At 37.5% G+C, this 27506-nt stretch overlaps 1 protein-coding gene across 3 annotated transcripts in view; it reads right to left on the reverse strand.

Annotated features, from left to right (window-relative positions):
- Positions 1-27506, reverse strand: part of ERBB4 (erb-b2 receptor tyrosine kinase 4) — a 932247-nt gene that overhangs the window by 250409 nt on the left and 654332 nt on the right. For all 3 annotated transcript variants that reach the window (XM_079783180.1, XM_079783179.1, XM_079783181.1), the window contains exons 6-11: positions 17620-17738; positions 14690-14831; positions 10324-10437; positions 8673-8799; positions 3250-3323; positions 2242-2332 (exon numbers count right to left, since the gene is read on the reverse strand). In XM_079783180.1, the coding sequence (XP_079639306.1) occupies positions 2242-2332; positions 3250-3323; positions 8673-8799; positions 10324-10437; positions 14690-14831; positions 17620-17738 (667 nt within the window). The remainder of the gene's footprint in view (positions 1-2241; positions 2333-3249; positions 3324-8672; positions 8800-10323; positions 10438-14689; positions 14832-17619; positions 17739-27506) is intronic.

Genomic DNA, 27506 nt, shown 5'->3' on the forward strand with positions numbered 1-27506 from the left:
GATCTAAACTGTCGCCTTTTATTTTACTTCTAAATCTAAAAATAGTTTGCTGACATATATATCAGCAAAATATGCATGTGTATGTGTGTACTCAACTGAGCTGTAATTCATTTTCTCAAACCCTGGCTCCCATTATAAATACTTTGATTTGTAGATTATAATATGAGTATAATGATGCCTTGATATATTTATTTTATTCAGTATATAGTAAAATTCATTGCATATAACACTTGACTAAGTTGTATCTCTGAACTATCCTTTTATATTAATACTTTCCCATTTACCTTTTAAAACCTCTTATAGATATATACCTGTTTTAATAGAAAAATTCAATGAATTTTCTGTGAAATACCATCATATAATATTTGACGACAATATTGATTTCAGGAAGCATTTAGATTTAAGCAATAAACATTAAAATATCCTTATGTACATCAGTTTTTAACTCTTCATAAACAAGATTTTCATAAAGATAAAAATCTGAAATAAAATAAAAGCAGTGGCTTAATAAATATTAACTCTACTTTTTTTACATGAATAAAACTATTGACATTGGAACAGCATCCTTTTGAGCCCTGATCGTTCTGTTTATTACAACTAACACTGCACACAGGGAGGGGGACTAATTCCTGAAACATCAGCTCTATGATGCTTGGTTCAAATGAAAGCACCAGAGGCAAAACAAGAACTTCTGGTATGGCACTGTATCCCCTAAGTCTGAGCCATTTCTAAGCCATCCAACTATCTCTTTTGATTATATAAAACTAGAGGCCCAGTGCACAAAATTCGTGCATGGGGGGGGTGTCCCTAAGCCCAACCTGCACCCTCTCCAATCTGGGACCCCTTGAGGGATGTCCGACTGCCTGTTTAGGCCCGATCTCGGTAGGATCGGACCTAAACAGGCAGTCGGACATTCCTCTCACAATCCAGGACTGCTGGCTTCCAACTGCTTGCCTGCCTGCCTTCCTGATTGCCCCCAACCACTTCTGCCTGCCAGCCTGATCACCCCCTAACCACTCCCCTGCCAGCCTGATTGATGCCTAACTTCCCTCCCCTGCAGGCCTAGTCACCCCTAACTGCCCTTCCCTGCAGGCCCAGTCACCCCCAACTTCCCTCCTCTGCCAGCCTGGTCACCCCTAAAAGCCCTCCCCTCCAAGCTTGATCGCCCCCAACTGCCCTCCCTTGCAGGCCTAGTCCCTCCCAGCTGCCCTCCCCTGCTGGCCTGATTGCCCACAACTGCCCTCCTTTGCAGGCCTGGTCCCTCCCAACTTCCCTCCCCTGCTGGCCATCTTGTGGTGGCCATCTTGTGTCCACATGGGGGCAGTCATCTTTGACCACATGGGGGCAGCCATCTTGTATGTTGGAGTGATGGTCAATTTGCATATTACTCTTTTATTAGATAGGATTAGATAGGATAGAGGCTTGGTGCACGGGAGGGGGCCAGCTGGTTTGCCCTGAAGGGTGTCCTGGATCAGGGTGGAGGTTCCCTTGGGGCATGGGGTGGCCTGGGTGAGGGGCCTGTGGTGGTTTGCAGGCTAGCCACGCCCCCTGGTGACCCAAGTGGAGGCCCTGGTATCTGCAATTTATCTTCTATAATTGAAACTTTGTAGCCTTGAGTGAGGCCAAGGCAGGCCAGTGCTGCAGGAGCTTGGCTTCTTCCATCGCCAGGGGCAACTCAAGCCTCTTGCTTTCTGTGGCTGCTGCCATTTTTGTTGGGATTTATTTATCTTCTATAATTGAAACTTTGTAGCCTTGAGTGGAGGCCTGGGCCTGCCAGGGCAGGTGGAAAGCTTGGCTTCCTCCATTTCCAGGTAAACCCAAGCCTCCTGCTATCTCAGTGGCCATAGCCATCTTGGTTGGGTTAATTTGCATACTTGCTCCTGATTGGCTGGTGGGCGCGGCTTGAGGGTGTAGTGGAAGTATGGTCAATTTGCATATTACCCTTTTATTAGACAGGATATGATAAAAAGAGGGCTTAATTTTATGCTTCATATCATGAATTCCATACCTGCAAAACATTACTATTACTTTAATGATAGGTGGTCAGAAAATACAGCTGTGTATTCTGTATACTTTACGCACAACTGGGGTATTTTTTGTTAAGCATACATTGGAATTAAAAGAAGAAACCCAATATTTATAGAATCAGTAAATTCATGAGGCTAATAGTTTTGATATAGTATACACATGATACTACTCTTGAAATCTGAGAGACCTGCATCTTTGAACATATAAACCTACCTGTAGAGTACTCTTCCACCAATGGTCACCAGGTTAGAAAAAACACTGAAGTCAGTCATGTTTGGGGGCCATGACTGTATGTTCAAGAAACCTATAAAAGAAGAGGACAGTAGAAAAATTCATTACATCATTGTCTGAGCAATAGTGTTTAACACTGATTTTTCTTGAAATATGATGAAAATGTATTGAAAGATAAGAAAAGGGAAGTGAATATTCCTACTTTTGAACCATTCTATCTCATATTTCTTCTTCCAAATTGGAGTGTCTTAGCCAAAGTTTCATGGCTCCAACACTCCAAAGAATATCAAAGTAGGGGGACAAAGAGGGAGGAATGGGGACATCTGTAATATTGTCAATAACAACAATGATAATAATGACAATGAGCACCAAAATCTATATTTATCAGACATATGGAATTATATAATTGTAGATGTTAAACTACATAAGTCTTAATTTAATGTATTCTTCTAAAAGAAAAAATATTTAATCTAACTAGATAATGAGAAAATTTCAATTACTCTGAAATCTTTTACCACTGTGTCTATATACTTGACCCCATTTGCCCATCTTTATTCTAAGACATAGATATATATACTTATCCCTCCTCATTTGACTTTATACTCTTTAATAACAAATCATGTTTAATTCATGTCTATAAACCCATATCATCTACTATAACAGCACCAAATGTATTACATGCTCTATAAACATGTGCTAAATGAATGATATGCATTACCCACACTAAATAGTACTTCTTGTGAAAAGGTAAAAACAAAACAAAACATGCTTTGAAAGATCAATTGACACTTGCAAAACAGTAACATCAAAATTTCAAGGATATTTTACTCTTTAAATTCCATGGGCTTTCAAAATGTGCACACATGCTAAGGAGTAGAGACTTGAATTTACTTTGAAATTGAGTTTCTGGTTCTAATATTATGTAATATTTTCAAGAAATCGTTAAAATTCACATGGTTAATAACACAACAATTGTACTTGAAAAATTACCTGTTATCTCTCGAACTGTCCGAAATACATTCAGTTTCTCTGGGTCTATAGCTTCAATTGCATTGTAAGGGTCCCTAGAAAACCCAGGAGAGAAGCAGTCAGATTCAAAATTAAATAAAGGAATAAAAATATAAATATATGACATTATTTTATTTAAGTTGAATGGTCATTATCAAGAGGAAGTTTAATAATGTCTGTCCAAATTTTCCTGTCTTGGATGTGGAGGAAAATTTAAAGTTGCGTTGAGGACCATTTTGATGACAGAGAATCTGAGTTCATCAAAGCAAGTCTAGATTTAGAGAAATGATTCAGTTTGATTATACTGAAGGATCCTCCAAATATAGCAAGTCCATTTATTAACCATGCTTTATATTTTGCTTTAAATGTTTATTCTTAACTGAGAAAATAAAACCTGCAAACAAATTATGTTATAGTAAGGACACTGCCTTCCAGGCTCCTCGAAGCACTCAAAATTGTGAATAACACTTGTAATTTTTTAAGAAGCATAAAAGCAAACACATGAAGTCACCTTTTCTGCTGTATCTCCACATTTATCTATTAGTGATTTTTCATAATATTTATAACATTATATAAAAGTTACTCTTCATATGAATTATTCAGAGGAATTCTGTTCCTAACTGGTATTTATATTCATTTTTATAACAGACCTATTTGCCTCCATTTATATAAATCATACTAACATTGAAAAATACAATTTACAACAAATTTAATAACATTCAAGAGGTGTTATAAATTTGAAGATCTAATGCATACACATATTTTTGTTAAAAATGTTTTTGATATATATACAGAGAGAGGTGTCCTGTCTTTTCAAAAATGAACATAAATATCTTTTAAAATTAAATGTTTAATAAGGTTTTTTTCAGAGGTTTTCATCTTAAGAACATTTTTTAGGTATAATATACTGATCACATAAAATAATTGCACACTTGAATATTAAACAAAACATAAACATAATAATACCAAATATTTCTCCATAATTCAAGGAATATTTTCAATATTTAAGGAATACATAGTATTTTTTAAAATGTTTGGTTACTTTAAAATTATTCTGTGTTATCCTGAGCAAGTAGAGACCCAATATTAATATGTACTCTTCAGACAAAAATTGAATTCTCTTCATTGGTCACTTCTCCAAGAGAGATCAAACCTTCTAAGAACAATGAACTTAGACTTTTATAGAAGCATATTCACCTGTAGCAATAAATTGAGTTTTATTCTTGATGTGAACATCTGCCAATTTTTTGCACCTTATACATACATACAATCTTTATTTTTTTATATTGCTTCTTTTTTATTTTTAATTAAATATATTGGGATGACATTGGTTAATAAAATTATATAGGTGCAAATGTACAATTCTATGCTATATCACCTGTATATTGCACTGTGTTGCCCACCACCCGAAGTCAAATCTTCTTCTGTCACCATATATTTGACCCCCTTTACCTTTTACTACTCCCACCACCTCTCTTCCCTCTGGTAACCACCATACTGTTGTCTGTGTCTAATTTAATACATCTGTTGTTCTACCAATCTTTAGGAACCTTCTTTTGTGTCCAGGGAATAAACACTAAGATACGGTGGTCCACTGGGTGTAAGTTTAACAGGGGTATCAATCCAGGCGCTCCATAGTCCCCTGACAAAATGGCATATGGCCTGTTTGGGGAGAATCTGAGTGTGAATCTACTGGCATTTATTTATCTTAGAGCCTCTTATAGACTCTACTAGAGGCGCAGTGCACGAAAATTCGTTCACTGGTGGGGGTCCCTCAGCCGGCCTGCCCCCTCTCACAGTCCAGGAGCCCTGAGAGGATGTCCTACTGATGGCTTAGGCTGGCTTCCCACTAAGCCACAGTCTGGCCTCCCTCTGCGGGAGGTGACCAGGCTGATCATGGGAAGGTGCTGCCCTGATAACCCCGCTGCTGCTGCCACTGCTGAACACCATGGCTGCCGGCCCTCCTTGGCCCTCACAGCTGCTGCAGCGTTATCTGGAAGGACATCCGGAAGACATCTGGTCTATCTGGTCTAATTAGCATATTACCCTTTTATTAGTATAGATTAGTTCCAGCAACCATGATATATGGAACTACCTTTAGTGTAGCTCTCTCCACGTGATTCATTGGCATATTCTTCTACACTGTGAATATCCCATATTGTCAAAGTGAAAAAAAAAATTGCTTGATTAAATGACTGTTTCAAACTAAGAAGTGCGGTCCATTTACTGTACAACTAGTTTAACATGGAGAGTTTTGGAGAGCTTGGAGAAACACTATAAATGAGTTTCCCTATAATTCACACATAAACAATGAATATTTTCCTAAATGTGATATGAAGAGCCCTCAAAGGTTTCAAGTCTAAATTAAATGTTCTGGCAAACTTGCTCTATTTATAACTGAAGATGCACAGAATGAATGACTATGCTTTGTATGAATAGAAAGCAAAAAAAATAAGTTCACTATGTGGTAAAATTCTTGTTTTTATCCTATTTTATGGGCAGACTTTTGTATGCAGAAGAAATGTCAGCACTACAGTAGCAGAATGAACTTTCAACATTTGATTTTTGATGAAAAGCAGTGTCCAGAACAGCTCTGGTCATACAATAAAATATTCTGACTTTATTGAGAAACACTCAAAACCCAGGGCAAGCCCACAATAATGGGGTCACTTCAGTCCTATATTGAGAACGTGTCCAGGTTGTGGGGAATTAAGTGAATTCTGGACTGTTCACATGAAGCCCAATGGACCACAGAAATTTTATATATTTAATTTTAGAGATTCGGGACTCTCATAAAATAAGTTGACAGAATCCCACTTACCAACTTCAGAGTACCTGTAGGGAGTTTCATTCTACAGCCACTTGAAATCCATAGAACTATAAAATTGAGAAATTTACTAGCTAAATTCAGAACCGTGAGTAAGAACATTACATCCACTCTGTCACTGTTGTTGGTGATCCAATGTAAAGCTCAGGATAAAGACAGAGCAACATATTTTCACAATTGCATCACAATATATTTCTTCATTCAACCTATTATCACATGCCCATTGTCTTTCATCGTTGCAGTCTGTCATCTGAATACTTTCTTGTCAGTGTCTCATTGTGCCACAGCATGGACATGTTTATCTGGTGAGCATTTTGTTGCTTCAAGCACATGTGCATAAACCATGTCAAACATGACAAGATTAAAGCGGGATCCTTCCCATGGATAACCCTAAACACTGAGTTTGGCCTGTGGTTCCCATTCTAAATAAGGAAACAAGAGTACCTAGTCTATTTCTGGCAATGGCACTATTGTTCTAGAAACTAAACATTTTCTCTTATTTCTTCTTTAAATAGATTCAGAGACACAGAAGCATGGAACAGAGTGTCTAATCTCAGAGAAAAGGTAGAGGTGGTGGGTGGAAAACGATTAACCAAAGAATTTATATGCATAAATGCATAACGCCTGGACACAGACAATAGAGTGGTGAAGGCCTGGGGTAGGGGGATGGGTGTGGCCTAGAAGGGGTCAATGGGGAAGAAAAGGGATTATCTGTAATACTTATAACAATAAAGATAAATTTATAAAAATAAATTACAACTGAAGAATTAAAATCACTTTATAAAATTATATATATATATATATATATATATATATATATGTGTGTGTGTGTATATATATATATATATATGGAAGCTTTCTTATCTATGACTTATTTCAGAATTGAAAAGGAAGTATTAAAATGCTGACTATATAAGAGATGGGAAATTGAGAGACTCTTTTCAGTCAATAAATCATTGCATTTTCATTATAAAAATAACAGTATGTTTTCATTATAAAATAAAAATATTTACCATAAGAAACACATTGCTTTCTAACAAATAAAATAATAATACATAATAAGAGATGGATATTGGTCTGATTGGGATGAAAACCACTTGTGTAATGCAATTAATGTGTCTGTTTTCCACATTGATGGACTTCAGGCCAATTCATTTATTATATCCAGGTGAAATCAGGCACTATGAATCAAGTGGCTTAGGTCTTATTTCTCAGAAGATACTGTTAACATGATATGATCTGTCATTCATGGTGATATTTGGTATTCAGTATAGCTAAAATATGAATATGTTGCTTTACTAAGTGTCACATATGCATTAAATTATATGGAAGCATCTAAATATCAACACAGGTCTTCTACCCAAAGGCCAAGGAGGCAATGAAAAATGGATACAAAGAGCCAGTGGGGTCTATAGTGAATTTGATTGAATGTATCCCATCTAAAACGGCTAGTACTACCTCGCTTGAAGAGATTGTTGCTATGTAAAAATGTGGGCTAAGAGCCAAGTGCGTACATTTTTTAAAAGAACTTAGAAATCTTGACCTTTAAAGAAAATACTACAGGGGCCAATATATCATACCTGGGGTAGAAAGTATATACATATTATTAGAGTATCTGGCATAGACCCATATTCAAAGTTACGTTCTAAAGTAAAGAAATGCTTATGTAATAAGACCAAGAGTAATTTATTTAAATAGAAAAAACAAACTACTCTGTTCTATTTCTCTTGTTGTTTCTGTTAGGACATATTTATTCTAAATGTGTTAAATCATGTTCCTTCTAGAAATGATGTGATACATGTTTAGAGTAAGATTTTGAACTGAAATATGGGAGTGATATTTTTTATCTGTAGCCTGTAGCACTAATATATAGGGGTTAGGTAGTAATGTAGACAAATAGATAAAATATAGAGTAAAAATATTGACATTTTTATTGCAATTGAAAGACTACAAACTGGGTTGTTTTCCTAGTTAAAACCAGCAGGTGGTTCTGTAATGAAGGAGCCCAGAAAATGTTACGATTTTTACTGCTAAAATGAAATTCATTTTATAGATCTCTTAGAGCAGTACTAACTTTCCAGTCTTAGAAAAAAGAAAAATACACGTAAGGACAAAGAGACGTTCTAAAAGCTCAGGACAATTTTAATTTCCTGATTTGCTTTTTGTGAGATACTTTTTAAAAAAGAAATATTAACTTATATTGCTTTAAACTAATTTTTTAGAAATTTGAATGACATTCCCCACTTCACCCATTGATATTGTTTCTCTAATCATATCTGGAGATATGCCAAACTTGCTGAAATCTAAGGATTTAATGAAAATGTCCTGCAAATACATTTTAGCTTGTATATAAATTTATATTTTTAAACCTAACCAGTCACTAATCTCATGATCTGATGCATCCCAAACTTTGGTTTACTATCACTGCTGGTGACGCCTGGCATCCGATTTTGTTGGAGAAGAGCATTAACACAGGTAGAACTCTTCTGGGTCAAAAGATCAAACAGAGAAAGCAAAAGACTGTTTTAAGCTTTGTCTACACTTATAAAATAATTTTCTGCAAACATTTAATACTAACCCATGAATACCAGTGACAAGGAAGATCAAATTCCCATTGATTTTGGTGCAGTTTATGAATTTGTCGATGTTGCTGGAATCCACGGTCTGCGCTGACATCAGTGATCCCGTGCCGATGCCATCACAAGCTGGAGAAACAAGAGTCCCAGTCGGGAAATTGAGAGACTCTTTTCAGTCAATAAATCATTGCATTTTCATTATAAAAATAACAGTATGTTTTCATTATAAAATAAAAATATTTACCATAAGAAACACATTGCTTTCTAACAAATAAAATAATAATACATTCATGCAACATTTACTACTTGGCCTGCTTATAAATATTATCCTAGTATTATTGTCTAGTGACCATGACTTATAAGAATTGTATTTTATATCAAGACCTCGTATATACGCATAACAGATACAAAACTCAAACAAAACTTTCCCCAATAAGTACTTCCTCTTACTACATAAAATCACCTCATTTCTAATCCATCCTAAAATATTTCTTTAAAATACTTTTTAAATGCTGGCCACTTAAATAATTTCATAGCCTAATGATAGTCTACAATCTGCAGTTTTAAAAACACTGGCCCAGTTAAGAATATATATTAAACAGAATACTAATGATGTGAGTTGAGTTAAATTAAGTATTACCTGTGCCTTCTGAAGGCTGTACTTAAAAAGAAGAAGAAAAAAAAAACCAACACAAAACACTTGTGTGTTTGTGTGTGGGGAAGAGAGAGAAAGAAAGAGAGAAAGAGAGAGAGAGGGAGAGAGAGAGAGATAGATAGAGAGAGAAAGAGATAGAGATAGAAATAGAGAGAGAGAGAGAGAGAGAGAGAGAGAGAGAGAGAGAGAGAGAGAATGTAGTCTAATAGTAAGTCTTAAGTTTGTCCTTTTAAGACTTTAAGGCATTCCTGCTACTTTGAAAAACTTAAAAATATAAGAAAATTTTGAACTGCACGTTTGTCCTGCTTTACTTAAGTTTCATTCTGGTGGGGAATTTGAGCATCATAGCTGGAAGGTATTTCTTTCTCCACTAAAATTATAGAACATAAATTATGTGTTTATGTAACACTTATGGTAAACCTCTTTGTCATTTTATATATTTTATCTTTCAAAATATTTTTTAAGACCTGGAGAATAAATGTCACATTGCATTTCTCTTTGTGCCCCATTTTATGCATAGCAGATCATTTTGCATACATTGGCAAGCAACGAATATGTGTTCATGATGCTAAAATAATTGTGTAAACACTTGTTTTGCTCCTAATTTCTAAGACTTGCTGCATATAGAAGAAAATGCAACATTTTTTCTGAGTTCCTATCAAACTTAACTCTGAGTTTTATCTGGACCATTCTGGCTTATATCATTCAAAATCAGTAATAGACACTGTTACAATAATAGATACTTTGGGGAACTGTTCAAAGTTATGGACAGGTGTGTGTGGGTAGGTTTGGTTGTGGGAGTGGTGTGTTGTGCGAGGCCCCCCTAAAACACACCTGTATTTTAAGAATTGTATTTTATATTTAAGGGTGTTTTTTGTTTGTTTGTTTTTTGTTTTGTTTTGTTTTTAAATATATTTTTATTGATTTCAGAGAGGAAGGGAGCGGGAGAGGGAGAGAGAGATAGGGACTTTGTTGTAGTCCCCTCAGCTATCACTCACCTTTTGGGCAAATATCAGTGCAAGGTTTGCACATTTTAATCCCATTTTCCTCCACTTCCATCTTGGAACTTGGGCAGGCACGCACACAAGAACTGGAATCGACCACAAAGTTATCTGATAAAAAAGGTAAAATTAGCAATAATGTGCATGTTCTGCAAACAAGTTTACAAGGAGCTATTTTCGGGTGTGAAAATAATTAAGCATTTTTGATAGTATAAATGTCTGTTTCCTTAAAACACCTGTTTAAATATCTCAACCTGAAATAGCATCCAGGACCATCCACATTCGAATCTGAGGCCCGCGTGTATTAGCAACACCTAGGACTTGCTTGACTGAGCTCCACAGCCCGAACTGCCCCTAAGATAGAGCACATTTCCTTTATAGACTTAGGAAACTACATGACATTTAGTTTGTGTTTTTCAATAGTTCCACTTCATTTCAGGTCATGATGCCAGTCTGAAGTCTAAAATACTTCAAGTCACAGGAAGCACAAATAAAGCTGGAGTTAAACTGCCTTGGATCAAGAGAGTGCACTTCAGATCCAGGAAGAAATGTTTAAAAAGTGTTCGATCTTTCAGTGGAGAGCCACAGAAACTGTCCCGTAGCTGGACATGATGAAACAAAATGAAAGCTTAAAGGGCATGACTTAAGAAAGGTATACAAAATAGACCAAGAAGACCTAATGGCCTGAAACATGGGTAAACTGTTTAGGGGTCCAGGGATATGGAATATGCCAGGACATTCTCCCTCAAGGAAAGGTCACAGTATTGCATTTTGAGTTTGGGGTGTTTTTTGTTTGTTTGTTTTTTTGTTTTGTTTTGTTTTTAAATATATTTTTATTGATTTAAGAGAGGAAGGGAGAGGGAGAGGGATAGAGAGATAGAAACATCAATGATGAGAGAGAATTATTGATTGGCTGCCTCCTGCACGCACCCCGTGGGGATTGAGCCCGCAACCTGGTCACGTGCCCTTGACTGGAATTGAACCTGGGACCCTTCAGTCCACAAGCTGATGCTCTATCCAGTGAGCCAAACCAGCTAGGGCTTGAGTTTGGGTTTTAAAGGCAGCATCCTTCCATGTCTGTGAATACAGCTGCTGGCTCAGTGGTCAGTGATATGGGAGGTTTCTGGCCTTCAAGGGGACCCAGAGCACAGAAGGCATATGGTGCAGGTCCAGGCTGGGAGTAAGTAGCACTGCTACTTGGGTAAAATCCAAGAGGAAGTATGATATTAGAAGTATCTATAGATGCCATGTGGAGTTAAGGCAATTTATAATTGGGAAATCACAAGAGACCTCTAGGATTCTAGAACTCAGCCACACCATCTACAGCATAAAATTATATGCCACTTAACAAACAGGACCTGGGTCAGGGTAGAGACAGAGTACCTAACCATGGGTCACTAATTGACCTGGTAGCCAGACTTTCCCTTAATAAACAGAGTTTTGTTATAATCATGACGTCATCATGTTTGACAGGCCCCAGAGAAATCCACGGGAAGATGGAGTCAGTAGATTTGGGATTGGATGTGACCTCCAGCAGACACACAAGTAAAGTACGTAAGCAGTTGGTCCAGACCTCCACATTGTCCCCCATTGTGCTGGCACTGCCCACTCCGCTCACACCTACAGCTGAGTGAGGAAGAAGACAGGGCTCTTATGACAAGTTGATGGAGGAGGACAAACACTAAGCTTGGTATGCGTGTGCGTGTGCAAGCAGGTGAAATTGGTGGCAGCTGCCCTGTGGCCTCACTAAGGAGTGGACTTGAAAGGTAGTCAAATGATCACTTTCTTTGGGTGGAAGTGACCTAAGCTTATAACATGAACTCATGAGTAGTGGCTTGCCCTGGGAAAAGAAATCCTGGAAATTCTGGAAGTGAAGGGAGTCTGGGGTAGATGGATATAAATATATATGAATCCATGAGAGCGGGCAGAATGCCTGAAGACACTTGTATTCCAAGTTACCACCCACTAGAGGGCATCCATCACAAAAGGAGGCACTCAGGTGGCTGCATCACAGCCTGATGACACTTGCCTTCCTTCCCCACAGGACTTGATTCTGAGAACACTCCTTAACAATCTAAACTCTGTCTCAGGGTAACTCGACCTGCTGCAGGTGCATGTCCTGTATAATATGCACCCATCCTTTCTGCAAGGCCTTTAGGAATATTCCTTATTCCACATTTTTGCAGCAATTTATGCCACAAAGAATAAATAAAGATTATAAATAGCTTGGTTTCAAATTCAGGTTCAGGTTCTTCAGCCAAATGGGTTTGTTATTTGGAATTTTCGGGTTTCAGAACTCTGGATTAGGGATTGCAGAGCAGTATTTAGAAGCTAAACATCGCTCCCTTCCCCCACCCCCCCTCCTCCAGTTTAGCAACCATGCCTTATGAGCAAAGTCCACCAAAGATTTGAATTTTAAATAAATGTTGAAGTGTGTGGTTTTTTTAAAATATATTTTTATTGACTTCAGAGAGGAAGGAAGAGGGAGAGAGAGAATGTTTGACTGGCTGCCTCCTGCATGCCCTCTACTGGGGATTGAGCCTGCAACCCCAGGCATGTGCCCTTGACCAGAATCAAACCCAGGACCCTTCAGTCTGCGGGCCCACACTCTATCCACTGAGTCAAACCAGCTCCGGCTGAAGTGTTAAATTAGTCTGTAATTGGTAGATCTAAGCTAATCTGAAAAAGGAAGTGTATGAGATACCGTATCTAAGGTAGCTGGGCATGTAATTCCACCAAATAGTTCTCAGCATTTAGCCACTTGCCAAAATTTACAAGTTAAGAGCCTTCAGATGAGCCCCTGTAAAGGATATAGTAAAGAAAGGGAATTCCAGAGTCCAGATTTTCATGGTAATTCTTCCACACCAGCCCACCCCCTGGGCCTCAAACTCAGGACTTGAGTAAAAGGTAATGTATCAAAAATCACCCCAAAAGCATAGTTTTGACTGTCTTTGGGCAGAGGCATCATCATTTGAAGGTAGTAGGGTAGGAAAACATTTGTCTAAGAAAAGGAAAAAGTTCATCATCAAGCCCCATCTTATAATACTTTCAAGACCCCTATTTTGCAGGGATACTATTGGTGAGATACTGAGTAACGTTAAATAAGAGGTTATTAGATCAAGAATGTAAGTTTGAATATTAAAGTACTTAAAATGGAAAAATCTCTACTGTCCTAGAGTTAGTGTGTCTGTTACTTTAAAATCCTAATTCAGAGGCATACTAAATATATATGTATATATATATATATATATATATATATATATATACATATATATATGTATATATATATATATACACATACATATATATGTATATATGTACATATACATATATATGTATATATGCATAATGATTCATTTAATTAATATAAAATATTTAATAATAACTAGAATTGTCATTGTATTCAAAACTTGTTTTTATATACTATCTCTCTGATCCTTATTCCCTCTCCTTTTGATATTTATAATGACTCTGAGAACAAGAGGGAAGATATGATTATTACCATCAGCATCTTAGAGAGGAAGAACTAAGACAAAAACAAAAAAAACAAACAAAAACCTAAGTTCACTTAGAATCACATGGCGAAAAGTGGGCAAAGCCAGAAGCCATAGCCCCTCTGAGCCCATGTCACACCCCCTGTACCATCGCATGCACAAAGCCAAGAAAACCACAATGTCTCAACGGTGTGGACTGTAAAGCCTGCTTCTTCTAAATGAATATGTGAACAAATGTGGTGATTTTTCAACTTTTCCATCAAATAAAATATTCAAGAAATATCCCATTTGGTCACTCTAAGCAAAGAAACATACTCAAGCAGATATCAGGACACGTTTTAGTTAATTATTGATGAAAGTTAAGTTGGTCACCTTACATCCCCAGAATGAATTATCAATTTGGTGAAGATCTCTTAGTGCACCCTTCTTATCTACTGTTATTGTTTACTATGATTTGGTATTAAAACTATAATGCTATATATTCTATTACAAATAAGTAATCAGAAATAATTTTAGGTAAAAATTCATTGGTATTAGAAGCATCCTCCCTTCATTACATAGCTTGCTGCCCTAAAAATAATCACTCCTCTGAGAAACAGCATCATGTGTAAGAGCAATGCTGTACAGTGAAAATAATGAGTTTGGAAGTCAATGAGACCGCACTCTTACCTCAAACATACCACTTCTGTTCTGAGACTTTGGACCGATCACCTTAATTTAAATTTCTTTATCTTTGAAATGGTAGTAATAGTCCCCATACCCAAGTAATTCATGATATGACAAATTTTAAGTTATAATAAATTTACATGAAATTATTTTGTTTTTAAATAATGATGTAATTGATTTGGCTATTCTTATCCTCTACTTACGTGGGCATTTCTTGACACAAAATGCTCCATATGTGTACTTTGCATTGAAGTTATGCTCCAGTTGAAAGGTGGTTGGATTGTAGACAAAAGTTTGGGGACACTGAGTCACACACGCTCCACTGTCATTGAAATTCATGCAGGCCTGCAACATAGCAAGTATTTATTTCATTTAAAAATAATCCTAATCCTAATAATACTTATTAAAGGAACAGTTTTTAGAGAAGTTTGTGTACTTTACTAAGAATATATCAATTTCATAAAAACTGTAAATTTTGATAATTTCATAGTCATTAGTGCTTAATTTTAATTTCAAATTTGCTTAGGACTTTTTCTACAAAACTGTTTTTCCAATGTTGGTAAATATACCATCTATAGTTTATTGATGTTCAAATTGTTTGGCATCTATCCACTAATTTATAAATTGTCTTTTACTTTAAATTATTAAAATTAGCTAATAGTGAAAAATTATTAAGCTCGCACTGATTCAAAGGGTTTATGTTAAGTCTTAGAGTCTAGTACTAATAACTAAATCCCCAGTTTTACAGGGGATTTCGTTATTAGTGCTAGACTAAGTGCTAGACTCTTTTTTAAAAAGATTTTTATTGTTTTCAGAGAGGAAGAGCGAGACAGAAACATCAATGATGAGAGAGAATCATTAATTGGCTGCCTCCTGCACTTCCCCTACTGGGGATTGAGCCCGCAACCCAGGCATGTGCTCTTGGCCTGAGACCCTTCAGTCCGCAGTCTGACTCTCTATCCACTGAGCCATACCAGTTAGGGCCAGGTTAGACTATTCGTAAAGCTAGTGTTTGGAGAGTTCAGTGCCTTAAGTGACATTCATGTTCACTGTGTAGTGAGAAAACACATGGTAGCTCATTACACTGAACTCAAAGAAAGGCTCTCCCAGGTAACTGGTCAAAGAGTAAATGGAGGGGTATTTAATGCCAAATTAAATAATATGATGCTATTTCCTGCATGATCTTTTTCACAATGCCACACAACTTGGTACAAGCTACCAATTCAAGTAAAACAATTAATTTCCACTGGCATATATTTGCATTAAAATCTCAATTTGTTAAATTGTTCAAATGCCTTTAAGAATAATTAAAAATAAATTTACTACCCAAAAGTGAGGTATTTATTACAAAAATGGAATATAATGACACAAAAACATGTGATTAACAAAGAGTGGATGAACTAAATCTCTTAATTAAAATACATTAAACCTCCTTAGGAATAATTTAGGCCTTGCAAAGCAGGCTAATGTGAACTCAAATAGTATTTTACAGTCATCATAAATTGTATGTATGATTATTAATAAGCACTAATTTATTCTGTTTCCTCAAAACATTTTCTTCATCAATTGTTGTTTTAGCAAGCACTTTATCACCAACATGACAATTCCCTGATGATGGTCTACTAGATGCATAATCAGAACAAGAATCAGTGATGATACATTATTCACTGAGCTGACACTTTCCAGGAAGAATCTATTAAAAACCAATCTAGAAAACTCAGTAAGTTTTAATTTATGGCTATAAAACTTCATGTGTCCTCATAATTGCTTTACTAACATACTTTATGAGATGTTGTGCACAGATTGCTTAGCAACAAAGGAACATACGCCAGAGGAACCCGACAAACACAACAACATGGCTTACACTCAGGCCTTGATCTGGCATTCCTGAGCATCCTGTAGCCAATGCCAAAGTGGAATCACGGGGCCATTCCATAAAAAATGCAATAAAAATTCCGAAGCTCTCTTGGCACTCTGCTTATCATGGCAATGGGACCATGAACAAAAACAGAGTGAAAGCGATGACTATTGGTGTTTTATTGTCGTTACTGTTTTGGAATTGTGAACCCAATGCTTGTTTAGCGTCCTCCAGATCCTGTTTCCAGCCCATGTCTGGAGACAAGCAAATGAAAGGGGACTCAATCCAAGACCTGCTGAGGAGCTGCTCTAAATTTTTAATATTTTAATATTCTCTTCTTCCTCGTGACTCACTTCCTCTGCAATACAGACTTTGGTTCACTGTAGAATCAGGGTAGACAAGTTAAATTTTTTTGTGACATTAAAAAAAAATTCACAAGTGACCATAGCATAAGAGCTGCAGTTTCTATTCTGCTTATTTTTCAGAATTAAGTGCCAATTTGAAAAAAAAAATTACTCAATTATAAATATATATGTGTGTTCTCTGAATATTTGAGAAGGGGTAACAAGAAAAGAAATTCCTGGGTTTATTTTTACCAACAAAAACAACTTATGAGTCAGCTTAAAGTGTTCTGTGTGTGTATGAAATTGCATTAACTATAGCTCACAGAATTTCTTGTATGTATTCAAAAGAACAGAAAGAACTGTATCTGAGCTATCAAAATATAATTAAAAGTGTCCCCAACAAGTGGTACATGTTAATTTTAAGAATGTAAAAGTATCCTCTTCTAAAATAAAAATCACACAGATTAGCATGTAAAACGCTTCAAGTGTGTATTTGTAAAACTCATAAATTTTGAATAATGTCCATTTGTAAACAACATAAACTAAAAATGCTTAAATTTATAAACATATCTTAAACTCATACTTAAGAAATAAAATCCAAGTGCCTCCACTCAGAAACTCAATGATACAACAACATAAAGAGGTAATCACTATCAATTTTGGGAAAATGCTATTAGTTTTTAAAAGATGTTTCAATATGCTCTCTTCAATTCTCTAATAAATCTCACTGGTAATATAAATTGCAACAGAAAAACATAACGGACAATCCTAGTTCATCAACTGCCACCCAGTGAATGCATGACTTGTAGGAAGGTAGGTAATCTTTCTTAATCCTAAAGTGGTTAAATGAGATCTTTTTCAATAAGGTGTTAAGGATTCGATGTGCCTGAGTCAAACCAAGAAGAGAGGGGAAAAGAGCACCCAGACTTACAAAGCAGTCGGTGTCCTTCGGACCTGAGCAGCCTCCAGCACACTCTCGATGACAGCAGTCACTGACATAGGGTCCGTAGCATCTGCCGTCACATTGTTCTGCACACACCGTCCTTGTCACTGCAGAAGACAGATATGAAGCCTGGTCAAATCAGCCACCAAGGGAAGCATCTAAGGGGACTTGGAGTAAGTAGCTGGGAAAAGCTGGCCTCTAGAATATCAATTGACCCACCATTGACTCTATTCAGCCAACACGTGCTGAAAGAAGTCTGCAACAGATCAAAATTACTGCACAAAAATCTTCAAAATTAACACATAAATTAATTTATAGATTATTTCTTGTGCAAACAAATACTATTGTGATTTACTAAAACCATACAATTTAACAGGAGAGAATCGAGTTTGAAATAACTGAATGAGGCACTCTAGTAGGTTACGAAAGATGGAATCAATTCCCACTGGGCACAGTGAGGTCCTATAGCAGGTGTCCCCAGAAATAAACCTGAGGATTTTATCAGTCGGTGAAAAAAGAAAAATATAAATCTTTACATGATTCAAATTATATCTTACATGATTCATATCAGATAGACAAATGGATATACAGATGAAATGAGAGAGAGAGAGAAAAAGAGAGAGAGAATTAAGCAATAGTAGCACAACTCTTTCTATTCCTGAAATATCAGTAAAATTTCTACTGAGAGTCTTCAAAAAGAGGAACCCATGTAAGGAACAGAGCAATATTCTCAAAGGAAGGGATGGAGAGAAAGAAAGAAGAAGGAAAGAAAGAAAAATGGGAGTGAGGGAGTACATGAGGAAGAAGACACATTCACACTAAACACAACAAAAACTTTCACTGGTTTTTTCTTATAACACCCTTTAATACAAGCTGGCAGAATCCTATAGGTACACTTTAGTAGAATCAATGCTATAGACTGGGCTTCAACATTACGGTATTGAGTAAAATAGTTCTGCTTATCTCACTTATTAAAGAGATATATTAAAGTATTTTGGAGAACTAAATTTTATAGGATACTAGAGGCCTGGTGCATGACATTTGTGCACGGGGGTGTGGGTTGGAGCATCCCTCAGCCCAGCCTGCACCCTCTCCAATCTGGGACCCCTTGAGGGATGTCCAACTGCCCATATAGGCCCGATCCCACTGGAAGTCAGACATCCCTCTCACAAGCCAAGACTGCTGGCTCCCAACAGCTTGCCTGCCTGCCTGCCTGATTGCCCCTAACCGCTTCTGCCTGCCAGCCCGATCACCCCCTAACCACTCCCCTGCCAGCCTGATCGATGCCTAACTGCTCCCCTGCCAGTCGATTTTCCCTAACTGCCCTCCCCTGTTGGCCATCTTGTGGCGGCCATCTTGTGTCTACATAGGGATAGCCATCTTTGACCACATGGGGGCGGCCATCTTGTGTGTTGGAGTGATGGTCAATTTGCATATTACCTTTTTATTATATAGGATGTGTAGCATGTCACTTCTTGATTTCTGTATTTCCATTTCAGCCTTGTGTCTTCCTACCTCTTTGACTAGTTATTCAAAGCTTCCTTCACTGCTTTGATAGCAAAGCATTAGTATTCCTCAGAATTGGTTGTGGTTGATCTTGGCAATTTTCTTGGGCTATGGGGTCATGCCTGAATGAAATCAGTCATATTTTACTTTGCATACTACCTATAGGGAGATTACTTTCAGATTCAGATCTAAATTCTCTATTGAGCTACAGCATGCATCTCTCTCTTTTATTTCTCTTCCTCTCTCCATCCCTCCCTTCTGTCCCTTCCTTCTTTCCAGCATTTTTGTTATAGCATCAATCACCATCTCATATATTTTACAACTCATTTGTTTGCTAGTGTATTCTAATGTCTACTTGGCATTCATGTACTTTTTATTTATATTTTATATATGTTATACACATATATTACTTCTACATTATACAGTATATGAAATATACCCAAATAAATTACATTATACATACATTAATGTTCCTACATTTTACCCAAGTGGTATATTTATTTAGATGTCCTAATTTGTAAACCATACCATATAAAGAAAACACTTATATTTCATATTATATTTAAATAACAAGTTTAAATATAATTCCTCTTTCTTATTTAAAAAGGCTTTTTTGATGTACCAAGAGCTGCTAATTAAAACAGCAGATAAATGTTAAGTAACCAAATTACTAGATTTGAAATAAGTTTTATCACAGGGTTGTCTATTAATTTGCTTTTAGTAAAAAGGAATTGCTCAGCTGGAAAATAACATGAAGTGAGTCAGCAATCATATCCTATATTTTAATCCAAGTCATGTACATTGAAGTGTTAATCTTTATTTTTAACTCTATAGTGATTAAAGGTAACTTTACAAAATGACTTTCTCTTTATTTATATGCTTTGCTTGGTCTCTCCCACAAAATGAGGAAATTAGTGTAGATAATATTTATAAAGATAACTAACCATAAATTTATTTTAAAATTATTTATTAAATGTTTATATTAAGATTATTACATTGAGTACACTATTTAAATATGAAAATAATATGCTATGATTATAATCTAAGAGTACAATCTTATTTTCTATAATAATATTATATTGTGGAACTTTTAAAATATGTGTTTTAAATAATTACACCATATGTGTTGTTGAGTCACCTTTAAAATTTTCAAAACAGCTATTTATTTTATATAGTGGTCATATATCTCATATTTTTAGGACACTTTGATCTTAGATATGCCATTCCATTTGAGGGACATGCAAAGGAATATCTAAGTCATTACCTTTAAATGTTTTAATTTAAGCTATTAAAAGATAACTAAATTACAGGATTTGCTTCAAAACCAATCTAGCATTGATTTTAAAAATAAAAAGTGAGATACATTTAACACTAAAAATAGCACTTTTGGGCATCATGGTTTTCACATGCCTTAATACCAACTGAAAATTCAGCCTGGCTGGTGTTGCTCAATGATTGAGCGTAGATCTATGAACCAGGAAGGAGGTCACTATTCGATTCCAGGTCAGGGACATGCCCAATTTGGGGGCTTGATCCCCAGTGTGGGATGTGCAGGAGGCAGCTGATATTTGAGTATCTTTCATCATTGTTGTTTTTATCTCTCTCTCCCTCTTCCTGCCTCTCTGAAATCAATAAAAAATATTTTTTTAAAAAAAGGAAGTTCAATAAATATGAAACATATTTTGGAAGTGTTTGCTTGACATATAATAATATAGTGTAGATAATATTTATAAATATTAAGCAAAAAGGACAAAATACGTTTAATCTCTAAACAGTGATGTGACATAGTTAAGAAACATTTCTTCGCATTATGTGAGATTTGTTTTTAGAAAGAAAACATTCTCTCTGTAAAATCCATTTAAGGGCATTAGTTGATTAATAAACATTACTTACTATGAATTAAACACATCAAACTATACTCATATTTTATTATGACAGAAACAAAACAAAAATAGTTCCTGAAATCAATGAGATAACTCACTTAGCCTCCATGGGAACATTAACTTATAATTGCTTTGGTTATATTAATTTCTATCCTTGCTTGAATATTAATTCATTAGCGTTTTCCCTGTATTTACTAACATTTATAAATTGCTTCATTGGGTGCATTAAAACATTTTGGTCAAATATTAATGAGCTTAGTCATTGGTGATACATCACTAACTGTGATTGTTTAATACGAAGGATAAAACCTGGGAAGTTAAATGTTTATTATATTAGGGTGAGTAAACTTGAAATTGGGAATGGGGATTCATTCGAAATATCCATGAGAATCAGATGTGTAATGTTTAAATACCAAATATCCCACAGTTAGGGGGTACTATTGAGAGACTATCATCTCAAACTGTTACTGCTACTTGTAGTCCCAAGGAGAATAACCGGGCACCCCTGTGTAATTAGTGCCAAGGAGACACTAGGAAGATTTAAAGTAAAGATGCATGCCCTCCTCCTACATTCTGATTCAGCCAGTCTGAGGAAGGGGCCAGAAAATTCATTGTTTTTATTGGGAGCCCATGTTTTCAGAAGTAGACTTTATAAACCAACATTTCAAAATCTTTATTCTAGACTCTTTCTTCTGATTCATGGGAAGACATCCATGAAGGGTAAAATATTGGTTTAGATGGAAATGGGTCTTGAACTGCATGGCTGCTTCCTATCTCAATTAGACTGCAGACTAACTAAACCAATAATTGTTGCCACACACAGTAAGGTCTCAGGATATATAAGGCTATCTCCTGATTTGGATAAGAAAATAAATTTTTACTGTAAGGATTTATCAATTATTTTAACCAGCAACATAAGGTCTAACATATTGGGGGTGGGAGGGGAGGCTCTCAGAGAATTTATTTAATTCAAAATATTGAATTTAGCCAAGCAGAATTATAAAAAAGTAATTGGGCCTTCCAAACTACCACAATCATACCCAGTTTCACATCACAGAAGAAAATGTAGCTGCTTATCTTCTACACCTCATTGCTAATCAGTCGGTGAAAGCGACCTTAAAGAAATTGGCTAAGGCATACCAGGAGGTATACACTTCCACAGGTAACATAAACCACTCAAGAGCATTAACCACTATAGTTCAACTGAAAAAATGTGGCAAACACCTGCAAAGCCCTTATTGAAATTGACATTCAGAGTCAGTTAATAAAAATGTGCCCAAAATTTAGCAGTTAATAATCAGGTAAATTATTTGTCCTAGATAAATCCCTGATGATCTATGGGCTATGACATGATAATATTGTTAGTTGTGTCAAATAGGAAAGGAATCTTGCCTCATCTATTCTTTATCACCAGCTGCCTTATTCATCTATTTAATGAAGTTTTATTTAATATATTTTTAAAGACATGTGAGTCAGGATTTTAAAAAAATATTGCCTTTTACAATAACTTTAAAACTATTCTTGAATGTGAGTATAAATTTTTTACGTCTCTCATAGGACCGTATATGCAGGTTTCAGGATAATAAAAGAAGTGCATAAATCTGAATAAGAAAATAGGGTGTTTTTAAAATGTTTTTTACATGTGAATTGAAGACTATACCTTACAGTACAAATATAAGTGATATGCTGGAGATAAAGTAATAAAAAAAATGGAATCATCATATTATGGACCCCTCACAAACCAAGAAATGAGAAAACATTGCATTCAACTTTTCAAAATCACCTCTCATTATAGTAGACCACACATCTCTGCATCCAGACTTGGTGGAAAACACACACACACACACACACACACACACACACAAAATTTCTTATCCTAGTTCCCTATCCAAAATATTCATAGATGGGAATAAAGATAATCTCTCTTTCTCAGTAGGAAATCTGTTTTATTCAGTGATTAAAATAATCACAAACTATTAATATGGAAAATACACAGCCTCACATCAGGTAAGCAATGGATAAATATTTGAACTAATGAATGTTATCTATTCTAAATATATCAATTTATTGATGAGGAAAATGAAAGTGAAACAAACTATGGGAAAATCCAAAATAATGTCCATACATCTCTAAGAGATCTCATAACCACTTCAGGGTTTTCCAAGCAGTTTATTAACATAACAGCAAAGCATAGCCTATCTAATAAACAGGGAATATGCAAACTGACCATCACTCCACCACAAAGATGGTGGCACCCAGTTCTCTCAGCCCCACCGGAGTCCCCCAGTCCTAGGGGGCAGGGGGTGGCCACTGAGAGCGGGCAGCATGAGTGACCTGGCGGAATGCTTGCTTCATCGCCACAGCTAAAAGACAAGCGTTCCACCCCAGCCGCGGAGGGCCTCTGGGCAGCGGGCACAGAATAGCTGGGGCCGGGGGGCACACTTGCTTGGCCGGGCATGGAAAGCTTGCGTCGTCGCCCTGGCAACTAGGCAAGCATTCTACGCCTGGCCATGGGGGGCCTCTGGCCAGGGAAGGCAGTTGGGGGTCATCAGGCCAGCTGGGGAGGGCAGTTGGGGGCCATCAGGCCAGCTGGGGAGGGCAGTTGAGGGCCATGAGGCCAGCCAGGGAGGGCAGTTGGGGGCCATCAAGCTGGCTGGGGAGGGCAGTTGTGGGGCATGAGGCCAGCAAGGGAGGGCTGTTGGGGGCCATGAGGCTGGCAGGGGAGGGCAATTGGGGGCCATGAGCCCAGCAGGGGAGGGTATCTAGGGGCGATCAGGCCAGCGGGGGGGGCAGTTGGGGGCAAGCAGGCTGGCGGGGGGGCAGTTAGGGGCAAGTAGGTTGGCGGGGGGGCAGTTGGGGGTGAGCAGGCTGGCAGGCAGAGTGGTTGGGGTGATCGGGAAGGCAGGCAGGTGAGCAGTTAGGAGCCAGCGATCCTGGATTGCGAGAGGGATGTCTGACTGCCAGTTTAGGCCTGATCCCACAGGGACATTTCCCAGCAGTCAGACATCCCCCGAGGGGTCGCATATTGGAGAGGGTGCAGGCCAGGCTGAGGGACAACTCCCCCCCCATGCACGAATTTTGTTCTCTGGGCCACTAGTGTTTTTATAATCAGTTTGGGAATTAAAATAAGAAATGATAATGAAATGCAAGAAAAAAAATACTTCATTTATAAGCACTAGAAAACTGAAAGTTATACTCAACTACATTATTGTGCTCCGTTCTGACATCAAATGTTTTTCTTCCTCATCAAAATCTAAACTCATTCACTTTGTTTCTATCTCAGGATAAAAGGGATGTTCTTTTTTCTGCTTTAGGTTTCTCCTGAGCTCTACATTTCCCCAACCCCCTAATTTTCAAGTACAATTTTTTGAATTATAAACTATTTATATTCTCTCTTCTAAATCGGCCTCCTTCTTTTTTTTTTTTTTTATGGTGGGACACAAATATTTATTCTTTTTCAAAAACTTTAAAAATCAGCTATTGTGAGAAAAGTAACTAAACCCACCATTAACTTTTCTGCCATCTTCACTAAGCCAATATATCATCAGAAAGATGTAAAACAGCACATTTAGAGCTAAATATTTTTCTATTACATTTATTATAAAGAGACGGGCCAGACACACCCTGGAGCCCTCTCGCAGTCCCTCGCAGGCTGGCCAATCTCCTGCATCCCTCCCTGGCCCCACGCAGGAGTTGCCCCTGGTGGTCAGTGCTCATCCCCAGGGGGAATGCCACTTAGCCAGAAGCTGAGCTCATGGCTGATGAGTGCAGTGAGCACAGTGAGCGCAGTGGCGGTGGTGGAAGCCTCTCCTGCCTCGGCTGCAGGCAGGTGGTACCAAGCAAGGGATTCCAGACTTTGAGAGCCCCGGACTGCTAGAGGGATGTCTAACTGCCGGCTTAGGCCCAATCCCCAGGATGATCAGGCCTAAGGCGTTAGACGGACATCCCCTGAGAGGTTCTTGAACTGCGAGAGGGTGCAGGCCGGGCTGAGGGACCCGCGATGGATAGCCCCCACAGAGGGAGGCCCTGCCCACCCGGCTGGGGCTCTGCAATGGATTGCCCCTGCAGAGGGAGCCTGCTGCATCCCGCTGGTTGGTGGCCTGGGCCTCCCTCTGTGGGGCAATCATGGGGCAATGGCGGGGCCCCCAACCAATCGCATCGCATCTGCCTTGGCTGGCCTAGCACCAGTGGGTGTTATAGCATGGTCATCCAGATGGTCGTTCCACTATTCGGCTGTCCAGTCGATTTGCATATTATGCTTTTGTTATTATAGATAAATATTTACAATGATTATGTATAAAAAAAGTCTTATATAGCAAAATGCAGTAGAACAATTGAGCCAAGAATATGAATAGAAAATTTAAGAAAGATATTTAGAAAAGGTTAATGATTATGTAAAAAAACTAGTTGGGCCTCAGTTATAATCCAGGAACTATGAATTAAAACAGGGAAATAAGGGTACTGTGTATATAATTCCTAAATACAAAAGAAATGATATCTAATTTTGATGTGGATAAAACATTGGGAAAACTACTGGTGTGTGTCTAAATAGATACAAGATTTTTGAAGAGTAATTTGTCTCTATCAAATTCATGTATGTAAATTCATGTTGATCAAATACTTCTATTTCTAAGAACCTGACATAAAAAATGGGCGCATATGGACAAATATCTCTATATATAAAAGTGTCCTGCTAAGTGTCCCTCCTACCATCCAATTGGTAGCTATGATGCGCACTGACCACCAGACGTTCAATGCAGGAGCTGCTGAGCTGCAATGACTCAGCAGAGGTGGTTCTCGGGTGACGCACCCCGAAACCAGAGAGGAGGGAGCCTGATTCTTTGTGGGGCCGTGTGATTCCACCTTTGGCCGTGGGTTATGCTGTTGCTGGGACACTGTTGGCCCTAAATCTGGTTTACTCCACACTTGTGTTTGCGTTCCACACCCTGTAAGACAGCAGCTTTGCAAAGTGCCCACTCACACTCTGGGACCCCTCAGGGGATGTCAGAGATTCCCACAGGCCAGGCCGAGGGACCCCACCTGCTGGAGGGACCCCGCAGATGCCCTTGGAGCCATGGTGCCACCCCAGGTGCGTTCTGCCAGGGAGGGACTGCAGGAGGTTGGCTTCAAGGCATATCCAGCCCTTCTTGCCCACCCAGTCCCGCCCCACTAGCTACCTTCTAATTAATTTCCTTTCAATGTGCACAAATCAGTGCACCAGGTCACTAGTATATTTAAAATGTTCATTGGTTGTAACTAAAACTAATACAATATAATCTAAATGTCCATTAATAAGGAATATTTATGTGAATAAATATACCCATAAACACACACATATATGCCAAACTTGTTACCATATAGTAATCACTTTGTGGAAAAATATAGGGTGGGGCAAAGGTGTTCATTGATGGGAATACATTATTATACTTCAAGTCTATATACTTGAGTTATATGGCCTTAAAAATCTATAATATGAAATAAGCTATATACTTGACAGAGCAAATTAATTATCCCAGTGTTACAGATGAAGGAAGTTAACATTTAAAAAATATTTAACTAGGTTATACTGGGTTGCATAACTTATCATTTCCAGACTCCTATATATCTTCACTAATATGTTTACATTAAGAGCCACAAATAATAGGTACCTCAATTTAAAGACCAAATGGGGTGGGGTGGGAGGAAGATAGTTTCAGAAGCTATTTTAAATGTAATATGGAAAAACTAAAATGATCTACACATCTCTGCTTTACATTCTTGAAACATAATTTGTTCTGGAGTAATTTTATGTAACAACACAATTATGAGTGATGAGTAATGAAAACTAAGATATTACTCAAACACACTTCAAATGGTGAAAGCTACAAAAATAAGATTATAGTATACTTAGCACTTTATCAAACCTCATATATGACTGAGTTTAACTTATTGATTTTAGAGGAGGACACTGAGACCCAGATGGGGCCAACATTCAAGTCCACAATCTCAGTAATAATTATCTTAAAGTGGAACCACCACAAACATGCACTTCAAGTATATGAGGAAGAATGATTTCAAACTATGACTTTTCTTCTCCCAGAACAATTCCAATATTTCTGACTATTCTGCTCAATGTCCTGTCAGTAATCTTTCCAATGTGCTTCATTCACTCTCCAATCTTGCTGATCAGGTAAGATTATCTCCCTGCACCAAACCACAGCTTGCATTTCTGTAGTTAAGTGCCTGATACTAAGCTTTTGATAAAGCCAACCAAGGAGTTGTGTTTGAAGACATCTATCACAAATAAACATATGGTCAGCTATATGACACACTACTATTAAAATACCTAGATAAGAAGCTAGGCCGCCATCCCCACCCATACAATTCCCTTTTTAGAAAGCCCTGGTAACCTAGGTGACTGACAATTTAAGTGACCCCACTTTTTCCTTTCCACACACCAATTCCTGCTCTTACGTTTTAAATTGGCCAAGAAAGAGTGAACCCATG

Source organism: Cnephaeus nilssonii (genome assembly GCF_951640355.1).
Source record: "Cnephaeus nilssonii genome assembly, chromosome: 10".
Taxonomy (NCBI): Eukaryota; Metazoa; Chordata; class Mammalia; order Chiroptera; family Vespertilionidae; genus Cnephaeus; species Cnephaeus nilssonii.